This window comes from Mustela putorius, unplaced genomic scaffold (genome assembly GCF_011764305.1).
Source record: "Mustela putorius furo isolate JIRA1106 unplaced genomic scaffold, ASM1176430v1.1 tig00000997_pilon_pilon_pilon, whole genome shotgun sequence".
Lineage (NCBI taxonomy): Eukaryota > Metazoa > Chordata > Mammalia > Carnivora > Mustelidae > Mustela > Mustela putorius.
In genome coordinates, this window is record NW_025421527.1 from 648,820 (window position 1) to 661,872 (window position 13,053).

General features: G+C 40.7%; 1 protein-coding gene across 1 annotated transcript in view; it reads right to left on the reverse strand.

Moving 5' to 3' along the window:
* Nucleotides 1-13,053, reverse strand: part of ATF6 (activating transcription factor 6) — a 210,914-nt gene that overhangs the window by 125,891 nt on the left and 71,970 nt on the right. Inside the window, exons 11-13 of the mRNA XM_045086531.1 lie at nucleotides 11,339-11,470; nucleotides 5,418-5,531; nucleotides 4,034-4,133 (exon numbers count right to left, since the gene is read on the reverse strand). Of these exons, the coding sequence (XP_044942466.1) occupies nucleotides 4,034-4,133; nucleotides 5,418-5,531; nucleotides 11,339-11,470 (346 nt within the window). The remainder of the gene's footprint in view (nucleotides 1-4,033; nucleotides 4,134-5,417; nucleotides 5,532-11,338; nucleotides 11,471-13,053) is intronic.

Here is a 13,053-nt window from a genome sequence, read left to right on the forward strand (position 1 = left end):
TACTTTTAGGGTCTCTCTTTGCTTAGAGGACTCCTTTCAATATATCCTATAGGACTGGTTTGGTGTTTGCAAATTCTTTTAATTTTTGTCTCGGAAGCTTTTTATTTCTCTTTCTATTTTCAATGATAGTCTAGCTGGATATAGTATTCTTGGCTGCATATTTTTCTCATTTAGTATTCTGAATGTATCGAGTCAGTTCTTTCTGGCCTGCCAGGTCTCTGTGGATAAGTCTGCTGCCAATCTAATATTTCTACCATTGAATTTTACAGACTTCTTGTCCGGAGCTTTCAGGATTTTCTCTTTGTCACTAAGACTTGTAAGTTTTACTACTAGATGACAGGGTGTGGACCTATTTTTATTGATTTTGAGGGGGGTTCTCTGTGCCTCCTGGATTTTGAAGCTTGTTCCCTTTGCCATATCAGGAAAATTCTCTACTATAATTTGCTCCAATATACCTTCTGCCCCCCCCCTTTCTTCTTCTTCTGGAATCCCAATTATTCTAATATTGTTTCGACTTACGGCCCACTTCTCTCTTGAATTCTCCCCTCATGGTCCAATAGTTGTTTGTCTCCCTTTTGCTCAGCTTCTTTATTCTCCATCATTTGGTCTTCTATATCCCTAATTCTCTCTTCTGCTTCATTTATCCCAGCAGTAAGAGCCTCCATTTTTTATTGCACCTCATTAACAGCTTTTTTAATTTCAACTTGGTTAGATTTTAGTCCTTTTATCTCTCCAGAAAGGGATTTTATTTCCCCAGAAAGGAATTCTCTATTATCTTCCATGTCTTTTTTGAGGCCAGCTAGCACCTTGAGAATCGTCGTTCTGAACTCTAGTTCTGACATACTACCAACATCCACATTGATTAGGTCCCTAGCCATAGGTACTGCCTCTTGCTATGAACTTTTTTGGGGGGGTTTTCTACCTTGTCATTTTATCTAGATAAAAATATATGAACAAGAGAATAAAATACGAAAAGGGTGGCAAAGACCCCAGAAAAATGTACACTAACCAAACCAGAAGAGATCCAAAACTGGGGGGAGTGGAAAGAGGGAAAAAAGAAATAAAAATTTAAAAATAAAAAATAAAAAATAATATTTATATATTAGACTGGTGAATAGAACAGAGCCACCCAGTAGCTTTTGGGTGTATTTTGGTCTCTTAGAAGACACTACCTCCCAAAATTTTAAAGAAAGAAAAACATATATATACAAAAATAAGGGTAAACACGATGAAGGGATGGAATATGAAAATTCTTTTAAAAAATTCTAAAAATGGAATTGATAAGATTGATTGGAAAAAGAGGGAAAAAAAGAGGAGGGAATGTGCTCAGGGTGGAGACTAGAACAAAGTCATGTGCTAGATTAGGGTATATTTTGATCTATTAGAAGAAATTGTATCCCAAAATTTTTAGGAAAAAAAAACCTGGGGCACCGGGGTGGCTCAGTGGTTTAAAGCCTCTGCCTTTGGCTCAGGTTATGATCCCAGGGTCCTGGGATTGAGTCCTGTATCAGGCTCTCTGCTCACTGGGAAGCCTGCTTCCCTTCCTCTCTCTCTGCTGGCCTCTCTGCTTACTTGTGATCTCTGTCTGTCAAATAAATAAATAAAATCTAAAAAAAAAACAAAAACAAAACACCCTTATGTATACAAAATATAAGGTTAAATACAATGAAGGGATAAAATATGACTATAACAATGAAGGTTTAAAATGATTTTTTTTTAAAGAGATGTTCTATTAAGATAAAATAGTAAAAAGAGGAAAGAGGAAAAGTTAAAAAGATAGAGTAAGAAAAAATATTTTTTTTAAATTTAACTTGGGCGCCTGGGTGGCTCAGTGGGTTAAGCCTCTCCCTTTAGCTCAGGTCATGATCTCAGGGTCTTGGGAGCGAGCCCCGCATCGGGCTCTCTGCTCAGTGGGGAGCCTGCTTTCCCCTCTCTGTCTACCTCTCTGCCTACTTGCAATCTCTCTCTCTGTGTCAAATAAATAAATGAAATCTTTAAAAAAAAAAAATTAACTTTGCAAGACTAAAGGATCATGGAGAAAAAGCCATGAATTCTATGAGTTGCTTTCCCCTAGCTCTAGGGTTCCGCTGTTCCCCTTGATTGGTGAGCTTGGTCTTGGCCAGATGTTCTTGCTGATCTTCTGTGGAGGGGCCTGTTGCAGTGATTCGCAAAAGTCTTTGCCCAAGGTGGAACTGCACCGCCCTTGCCAGGGACCAGGGTAAGTAATCTGCTCGGGTTCACTCTCGGAGCTTTTATTCCCTGAACGCATTCCATACCACTTTGGAGGATAGGAATGGAGATGGCAGCCTCCCAATCTCCGGCCCAGAGGAGCCGAGAGCTTGGGGTTGCACTCCTCAGTGTGCCCTCAGAGAAAAGCAGTCAATCTCTCCTGTCTTCCTGGTCTCCGGCCACACTCCAAGCTCACCCAGCCTGTGACCAAGCATTTTTGTCTCTAGCGCACAGCCCCATTTGGAGACTCCAAACCCAGCAGATTCCTGCCGCGCTGCTCCTTCTGGAGGAAAAAGGTGAGCCTCCCCAGATTTGCCACTTGTGGGATCCCTGCTCCAAGAGCAGTGGCCCAACTGTGCCTCAGATCCTGGTTTAAGGTAACCCCAGCTGAGAGCTCACTCCTCAGCTGCGTCTCTCTAGCCAGCTACCCCGCTCTGATACCTGGCAGGTCTGCCACACTCAGACACCCCCAATCTTTCTGTGACTGTGAGACCTGAGACCACACTGTCCCCGCGAGGGCTGCACCCCTGCTTAGCCTCTGGAGCAATGTCCCTCAGAGGACCAGACTTCTAAAAGTTCTGATTTTGTGCTCCACAGCTCCACCACTCTCCGGGAGCAGGCCCCTCCCGCCGTGGTCTATCTTCCCGTTGCTTCGGATTCACTTCTCTACAGGTCCTACCTTTCAGAAAGTGGTTGATTTTCTGTTCCTAAAATTGCTACTCTTCTTCTCTTATCTCCTGATGAGTTTGAGATGTTTGGAATGGTTTGATAACTATCTAGCTGAACTGCTAGGATCTGATATCATTTCAATCTGCTACTCCTCCGCCATCTTGCCTCTCTCTATCATAGGTAATGTTTGTTGGGAGCTTAGGATGTGCCAGTTGCTAGTCTAAGTGCTTCAGAAGTAATAATGAGTAGCTTACAAATGATGGAATGACCACAAATGGTGCTTTGTGGTAAACATGAAAATGGAAGCTCATCTGCAGCACCTGGCTGTCTCAGTAGGTAGAGCATGTGACTCCTGATCTCAGAGTTCGAAGCTCAAGCCCCATGTTGGGTGCAAAGATTACTTAAAAATAAAATCCTAGGGGCAGCTGGGTGGCTCAGTGGGTTAAAGCTTCAGCCTTCGGCTCAGGTCATGGTCCCAGGGGCCTGGGATCGAGCCCCACATCAGGCTCTCTGCTCAGCAGGGAGCCTGCTTCCTCCTCTCTGCCTGCTTCTCTGCCTACTTGTGATCTCTGTCTGTCAAATAAATAAATAAAATCTTTAAAAAATAATAAATAAATAAATAAAATAAATAAAATAAAATCCTAATACCCCCCCCCAAAAGGAGGCCCAGCTAAATAAGTTTTAAATAAGAGCTGCCACTAACCCGCAGCCAGACCCACACATCTAAGTTCAAAAATGCTCTCCAGGAAGATGTGCCTCCATTTCCAAGCTATCCTATGTTTTAAAACCTTCTTTCTGAAAAGCTCTAAGAACAGAGGAGACAAACAGTACCATTTATCATACCATTTGTGCCAAAAGCATTTGACACAGATGTCCATGCACTGGAATCCCTGGCTTGAAAGTAAATTTGAGGGAGAGAGCAGGAAGGAGCACGAGACCCGGGCAACAGCTATTAGTGCTCTAACCCTGGGACCAGGGCTTCAGGGGCAGTGATGGCTGCATCCGAAGCAGCAGGAGCCAGTGGGAAGTGACTGAAGTTCAAGTTTTCCAGTTTTTCAGGGAAGAAAACAACCCATCTGAAGGAAGAAGGCCAACCCGTATGCCAACCACTGTTCAAAGACAAGCAGAAACAAACCTGAAGAATACGGGTTTTCTGTTGATTATTCGTCATTCTTCTTGACTTGGTCCTTTCCACTTCATGTCTGTGAACCCATCCTCGAAGTTCATGATTTAACCTATAAAACAGCTTAGTTAATTAAGCATACTTCACAGAAATAAATTTCTCACCTTTGGTTAAAAATTAATTTAATCAGGGGCACCTGGATGGCTCAGTGGGTTAAAGCCTCTGCCTTCCGCTCAGGTCATGATCCCAGGGTCCTGGGATTGAGTCCCGCATCAGGCTCTCTGCTCACTGGGGAGCCTGCTTCCTCCTCTCTCTCTGCCTGCCTCTCTGCCTACTTGTGATCTCTATCAAATAAATAAAAATCTTTATTAAAAAAATTCATTTAATCACATTCTCTAAGGTCCAAATAGCATCTCTAGTGTCTAATGACTCGATATTCCTTTCTGATTTGAAAAAGCTAAGATACTAATGTTAAGTTATTTTAATACAACATGCATTTTTATATTGTAGACTCCTCTATCATGAGTGCAGGTCTTTTAAAAATCCCATAACTAAATACATTCCAAATATAAAAACTGAATGCAAAGGTTTTTTCACAGAAGAGTACTTCCTGTAGCTCTTGGGCTACATACGCACAACCCTGGAGACACTAAAGAGCATTTAGTAAACTGTAGGATCCTACCAGGAAATGGATGCATTAAAGCCTTTGAAAATCGTACTATTTTTGGGAGAAGGAAAAGAATGAACTAAATTGCTCATGGAAAAAAAAAGAAAGAAAGAAATTTCAATGCACTATAAAGCAAAACTGCAACCAAAACTCCCAACACGGCAAATAAAAAAGGACTAGTTCAAATGTAGGTTCCATTTATTGTGCTTACTTTTTACAGCAGCTGTGAAGATGTTAGACAATGTTTACTTAACTAGAGCTGATTATGACTTAAAAAAATGGAAGCAATTTTTGAAGTTCAAGAAAAGAATCCAAAATCAAAGGAAAATATTCAAGGGTGAAGGAGATAAGGAATGGTAAGGTGAGCCCTAACGGGAAAATATCTCCAGAATCATCCTCTTCAAATTGTTGTCTTCCTAAGTTGATGAAAAAGGCCCCTTCTCCTATGAATGTTACCGCTTCTCAAGTCTAACATCCTATAAGTATATCATTCTGTAGTTTTCAAATAAGGCATATTTAAGTAGCAACCAAACACTACCACACGGCATAGTCCATCGCCATCTTTATCAGGTTGCTGGGGAAACTGGACAACAACTGAGAAGCCTATGATCGTCCAACACACAATCAGAGCTTCTCCCAGTCACTTAACTAATCTGAACAGTTTTCTATGTTCCAAAGCTAAGCCCGGGAACCCACTCAGATATTTGTGTGACGATCTACAACACTCACCTGAGAGATTCTGTGGTGTTAATCAGGGGCTGACAAGGAGGCGGAGGGATATAGAGCAGTGGTTCTTCACTTAGGACCATGAGGGCCTTGTCATTTGAAACAGAATGATCGTATCTGAAAAACATATGCACAAAACCTTGTATCTTAAATTCCTAAGTAGTTTTCTATAAGAAAGTCATTACTAGTATTAACTTTTCATGGAAATAAAAATATAGTAAATAGGATATAGTGCAAGATGGAAGCAAATGCAACAGAAAAGGAGGGAAGTGTAGACCATGTGGCACAAATGTCACTTTCCAATGTTCTGCAGATTGCCATGGTAACTCACATTTATCCAGACACCATTTATTGAGCAATGACTATGTGCCAACAACTAAGGAAACGACGATAACACAAGGTCCAAGGCTTCCGTGAACTTGAGGCATACATAGTGCTGCTATGAGGTGACACAGTGCTAGAGGTGACACAGGAAGGGACGTGGGGAAAGGACCCGCTGACTGACAGGAAAGCTAGTACTGGGTGAACAGACTAAAGTTTTGTGGTCATTCACCATTCTGTGATAACAAAACTCAAGTCTCCTTAAAAATGTGTGTAGTGGGGGAAGGAAGAGCATAAAACACTTGGTGGGAAAGAAGTGAGTGCTGAAAAGTTGAATATAAATTTTAGAATCAGGGAAGAATCCAAGTCACTAATAAAACACCAAAATAACATTAACCAGTCAGGGACTCCATTAGCTTTGAAAAATATACTTTCCTAACCGTCACACTGAATTCATTATCCGTGATGTGATGGAGGGAGCAAAATCCAGGCTGAAAGTCAGAAGCTGACTGGGGGCATCAGCACTGTTTCTTCTCTTCTGCTGCTATTGTAACCTTTCTCACTAACAAATCTTAGATCTGTCTTGAATTTCTTTATATTCAATGCTCTAGATTTAGAAGATTAGATATTTAACTAACACCCAAAAAGAAAAAATGTAAACACAAAATCAGACATGGCTAGATTCACACTTTTCATTAATTCACTGAACCGGTATTTACTGAATACCAACTATGTGCCAGGCCCTGCACTAGGAGTCCAACGGGGAGCAAGCAAAATGAGTCCCTATCCTCAGAGACCTTAACGGCGGAGATGCACCAAATAGAAGAGAACAAATACATAAAATAAATCCAAATTAAGAAAGAATCTAACTAGAAATAGAAAACCAATGCCAGCCTCTCCTTTGGAGGAAATGGTCTGAGATGGCCTAAAGGATGGGAAGCAGCCGGTACCACAGCAGCTGGGGAGAGAATGATCTAGACAGACACAGGTCAGGAGAAGGGGGCCTTCAGGAACTTAAAGAAGACCTCTCACCCGCTGAAGAGTTGTGAGCAAGTGAGGGAAACACAAGACAACAAGGTTAGAAAGACAGAGACCAGGGGGTGCCTGGGTGGCTCGGTCAGTTAAGCATCTGACTTCGGCTCAGGTCATGACCTCAGGGTCCGGGGAAGGAGCTCCGTGTCAGCTCCCTGCTCAGCGGGGAGGTCTGCTTGCCCTCTCCCACTCCCTCTGGCCCTCTGCCTACTCATCTCTTGGCCTCTCTCTCTCTCAAATGAATAAAATCTTTTAAAAAAGGGGCGGGGGAGACCAGATTATAAGGTATTACTTAAGGAGGGAAGTGATGTATTTCAGTGTATCCTTGCCCCTGCCATTGTACCAAAAATGGATTCAATGGAGGCCACAGGGGAAGCTCGGAGACCAGTGAGGACAGAGCTGGAAGCCAGGCAAGAGCTGAAGCTAGCGGGACTAAGGTGCTGGCAGTGCAGACGGAGAGCGGTGAACCAGCGCAAGATACTTTTGGGAAAGCGTATCAGTGGCGCTTGTTGAAAGGGAGGAATCAGGGTCTCTGGCCAAGCGACAGAACGAGGAAGACTGCTGTGGAGAAGCGGCTGGAAGATGAATGCAGAGAGGCACTGAGAGTTCCACCACGCGTGTGTTAAGTTTGAAATGGTCAAAAAAAGAGAAAGACTAAATAAATAAAGAAATGGAAAAAAAAAGAAAGACATCAAGGAAACTACTGGGACAAGCAGTCTGGAGACGGAGAAATATAAATTCAGGAGTTGTCAGGACACAGAGACTGGGACTGTGCACTAGATTACGGATGAGTCACAGAAGCAGGAAGAAAACTAAAAGTCCACAATTCCGGACGATGAGATTTGGATGAAGGAGGAGCCCAGAAAGATGACTGAGACTGAGGCCGGTGAAAAAGATGGAAACTGAAAAATGTAGCAACGAAAGGGAGAATGTTTCAAGAAAGGAGGGATCCACACGGCCAGATGTGGGGGAAAGATTAAGACGAAGACAGAAGTTTCCCCTGAATTTGGCAACACTGAAATAACTGGCCTCCGTGACAAAAATAATTTTGGCCGACTAGAAAACTAACTTCAAGAGAAAAGTTATAGACTTCTCTGTATGCCACACACCACGGAAAAAAAGCAACAGCTGAGGATATACACATCATTCTTCCCTTCAAGTTGCACCAGAACATTCTGCAGTCCTCTCCTCTGCCTCTGAGAGTTAAACTATTTGGAATAACACAGAAATGATGGTGCACACATAGTAACTGCACACACACACTGCCCTAAAATTAAGCATTGAGGGAGAAGGAAAAACCTCTCCCTTGTACTGGATGAATGTGCCTAGTAGGGGAGGCTGTTTGCTACACTTAAAAAAAGAACAAAGACCTGTCACATGTGCCTTAGTTGAAAAAATCAGGTCTTCATACTTTCAAAAAATACAAATGCTCCTATCATTCAGACAAGTCTAAAATTACTTTTGAAGATATATTTTTGATCTATAATTTTATTTCCATGTGATAAACCCTAGTGTAATGACTTCTGCACATCTGTGCTAACATGCTTTGTTTGATCAGCCAAGATATTCTTTGGGAAAAAAATAAAAATCTGATAGAAGAAATACCAGTACAAGAACGGGGCGGAGCTGAAGGGAAAAGAAAAGGGAGACTCTAAGCCAACATGCAATCTGGAGACAAGCATGTCCACACTAATCCTGATGCGGTCGGGTTCTAGGCTGCTTGCAAGCTATTCCACATCGATAGACACCATTTCAGCAAATAAATCCTTAAGTAAAGGACAGAATTAGGAAGAGTTAATCCCTATTCCAGGGATTGTATTCTGGCTGATGCCTTCTATGTAGGGTGACCATCCCTTCCCATTTATCCAAGACAGTCTCGAATTTACACCTGCGGTCCTGATGTAATTAGTACTTAGCACTCCCTTTCATTCTTAAAAGTGTCCCAGTTTGGTTGGACAAATTAAGTGCTCATCTTATTATAAACCACACATTTCTAAAACTGAAAACATAGATGCAATTAATTACTATATTATATGCTAAGAGAATGCAATGTTATAAACTATGGGATTACAATCTATTCCTTTTTAATTTGAACCAGTTCTCATAATTCTCCTAAAAAATGAAACATAATATAAGTAAGCTGCATTGAAAAATACAGTGTCATCTACTGGGTATTTATCCCAAAGATACAGATGTAGTGAAAAGAAGGGCCATCTGTACCCCAGTGTTCACAGCAGCAATGGCCACAATCACCAAACTGTGGAAAAAACCAAGATGCCCTCTAGCAGACCAATGGATAATGAAGATGTGGTCCATATACACTATGGAGTATGATGCCTCCATCAGAAAGGATGAATACCCAACTTTTGTAGCAACATGGACGGGACTGGAGGAGATTATGCTGAGTGAAATAAGTCAAGCAGAGAGAGTCAATTATCATATGGTTTCACTTACTTGTGGAGCATAAGGAATAACATGGAGAACATTAGGAGAAGGAAAGGAAAAGTGAATTGAGGGAAACTGGAGGGGGAGACGAAGCATGAGAGACTGTGGACTCTGAGAAACAAACAGGGTTTTGGAGGGTGGGGTGCGGGAATGGGGGAGCCTAGTGGTGGGTATTAAGGAGGGCACGTATTGCATGGAGCACTGGGTATGGTGCGTAAACAACTAATCTTGGAACACTGAAAAATAAAATAAAATAAAATATATTAAAAAATATATAGTGTCATGGCTGCATATAAATAAACCAATTAAAATGCAGTTCAAAACACATTTGTATCTGCTGCTTTCAAATGTTGCACAAACATTCTTGGGTATCTTTTATTTAGTATTTATAATGATAAAATCAAGAATATCGAGTTGATGGACTGATACCTACTTGCATCCCCAAGCTCCTCAATAATAATCTTAGATATTTCAAGATATTTGTATGCAGTCAAGAATCCATAATCTTTTCCACTTTTTTTTTTTTTTTTTTTTTTACTAATACCAGTAACCCAGACTCTGGGGTGAGGAACAGTGAATGGCTTGTCTTTCATATACTACTTTGAAAGCTGAGAAATTACAGCCTGAAGGTCATTCAAACATCTAGGCTGAACTAGGATGACCAGAGCACTATGCTTCCCATGTTACTTTACTCCACCACACGCAAACAGGTGAAGGCCGCTATTTACTGAGGTTAGCTCAAAGTAAGTAGTATTCCTGTAAAGGTTACCTGAACTGTAATTTCAAGTACATAATCAATAACTAGTTCTACTTGTTTAACAACCAACCAGCAATAGGTACCTAAAAGGCACGTGGCATGTCTCAATGCTCGTAACTCCAAAGGCTATCAAGTTTAAAACGTAAGTTCTGATGGTTCACATGTGCAAAACACAACTCAAAACTACATGCAGAACATGTAGGGTAAACTTGGACAAATTACGCAATAAAATGAGATACTATTAAACTCTAGCAATATTCAAAGACACCGTTAAGTGAGCACTAAGATCAGTATCTCAGAAGTATGGCTAATTTGGGCATGTTAAAAAAGAAGCAAGAAATGTTATCTAATATTTCCCATCGTTATGGCATCCATCACCCTGCACACCGCGTCAGTTACACTCACTGCCATTTAATTCTCTGGAGCCTCCGCCACGCTTAACACTTGACACACTGCAGATTCCTAAGATAATGAATACTAGCATTTTATTCCAGGAAGCCTAAAAGAAGACAAGCCCATAGGACTACAGTAGTAATTTCATTCAGTGATATGGCTGTCACAGTAAAAGTTTTAAAAAAAAGATTCCACTATGGCCCTTGGCCTGTAGAACTTTACTGAGTCACAAGTAAACAAATCTTTAATGATTCTCAAGCATTATACTGTGCAATCGTTACCACACTGTGACCTTCCTTTGCTTTGTTAGTCAAGGACTTCACTCCACTCGGTTCTAATAAAAATTCCAAATAACACAAGGAAATGTTTATCAAAAAGTATACAGTTCTGAAAATGTCCATTGTAGCCTGCTTCTAGTTGACATAATACAGACCTTGTCTTTTAAAAAAATTTTAAGTCTGTTACTATTGACAAGCTATAGAGAAATTTACCAGAATGATAAACTGTATCAAGAGGAAGATCCGACAAAAATCACAGTAAGTATAAATGATCTGATCAGATGACTGACCGCACACAGGCTCACCCGTATCACTCCACCAGATCATTGTCCTCACAAGAAGATACTATCACATGCACCATAAGTGTAACCATATGGCAGATTTTTAAAAACTGTATTAAAAACATTATGTATAATACAATGTATATATATTGTATTTACTTCCATAGGTATCTTAGTACACACAAACGGAGATTTTTAAGGTCACACCTCCGTAAGAATTCCAAAATTGGGAAAGGTTTCAAAAAGCAAATTTATTCTTAAAACTGACCTTAACAGTAAAATTTACTAAGGGCCTCAATAACTTGTTTGTTCTACAAATTAAACTATGCATAAATGATTTAGATGTAAAGTTACACTATATGATTCCCCATGGCAGTTTCATTAAATCATTTTAACAGAGACATGCTGTCTTCTAACCTGTAGTTACTTTTCTGGATGATACCATCTGATGTGTCTTCCACCTCTTTAGCAGAAAATTCTAGAAGATGCCTCCTTTGATTTGCAGGGTTCACACTAGGATTTTTTCTCCTGGAATCCTGTTCCAACATGCTGAAAATTTTTAAAAGTGAAACAATAATTGAAATAACAGTTTGACAGATGTATACATACTACATTAGCTCTAAAGCAAACCCAAATTCCTTCATAGGTTCATGCACACAGTATGAACACCAGGCACAGAAAACAAAATAGCACATGGCTATGGTCACATCCCTCACCTGGCATCCTATACACATGATAAACAATTTTGAGAATAATTTTCGTTACGCCTAAAAGTACCTCATTTTTAAACTGCTTCAACACGAGTGCGTGGGGGGCTCAGACAGTTTAGCATCTGCCTTTGGCTCAGCTCATGATCTCAGGGTCCTGGGACAGAGACCCGCATCGGGTTCCATGCTCAGCGAGGAGTCTGCTTCTCCTTCTCTCCTTCTCCCTTGGACCTCATCCCTGCTCTTATGTGTGCATGCTCTCACTCTTTCTCTCTCTCTAATAACTAAATAAAATCTTAAAAAAATAAACCGCTTAAGCAACATCAATATTCTATATGCTTTAAAAACTCTTTTAGGGGCGCCTGGGTGACTCAGTGGGTTAAAGCCTCTGCCTTCAGCTTGGGTCATGATCCCAGGTACTGGGATTGAGCCCCACATCAGGCTCTCTGCTCAGCAGGGAGCCTGCTTCCCTTCTTCTCTCTCTGCCTGCCTCTCTGCCTACTAGTGATCTCTATCAAATAAATAAATAATCTAAAAAAATAAAAAACTTTCAAAATAAAATAAAAACTATTTTCATTATGTTATATACATATATAAAATAGAAAGAAGTACAACATACATTTAACAATTTTAAATTCAGATAATAATTGAAATAAGAAGTCCTCCTGAATGCTGCAAGCTGTTTCAATGAGGGAACACTTCAAATGAAATTGGAGCTCTTCTCCTTATGGACAGCCAAAGGCATTAGCCCTTCACAATCTCCAAAGGCAGGAGATCAAATACAGGTAACAAAAAATAATATTTTTCACAGATTTATTTATTTATTTATTTATTTGGGGAGAGAGCAAGAGCGCACACATGAGTGGAAGCTGGGGAAGAGGGATAGAGAAAATCTTAAGCAGACTCCCCACTGAGTACAGAGCCCAATGTGGGGTTCCATCTTGACCTTGAAATCATGACTTGAGCCGAAATTAAGTCGATGCTTAACTGACTGGGCCACCCAAAAAATTATTATAAAAAAATAATAAAGTTCCCTATTTCCTTCTTTCTCCCCATTTTCCCCCATACTTTCAATTGTCAATGCATGTCCTCACGGTGGGCCCAAGTATTTGCGGCAAACAAAAACACATACACACACACGTAAAGCCAATACTGTACAGTCATTTAACACTTTTAACCTGCTCATCATGGCCTTAGAGATTTGGCTCACCAATGACATTCTGTGTGTGTATGCTTTATTTTGCAATGCCTCACACACAATTTACACTAGTTCTAATCCTGAAATTAAACGCAAAGGGAAACATATTAGGGATGCCAGGTTCCGCTGAGAAGGACGAAGAGGTAGAAGAAAGAAGCGCTAATGAAAGTGGTTATAAGGGAAGGAGTTCTCGGGGTAGAGCAGTTTGTCTCCACATCTGAGGAAAG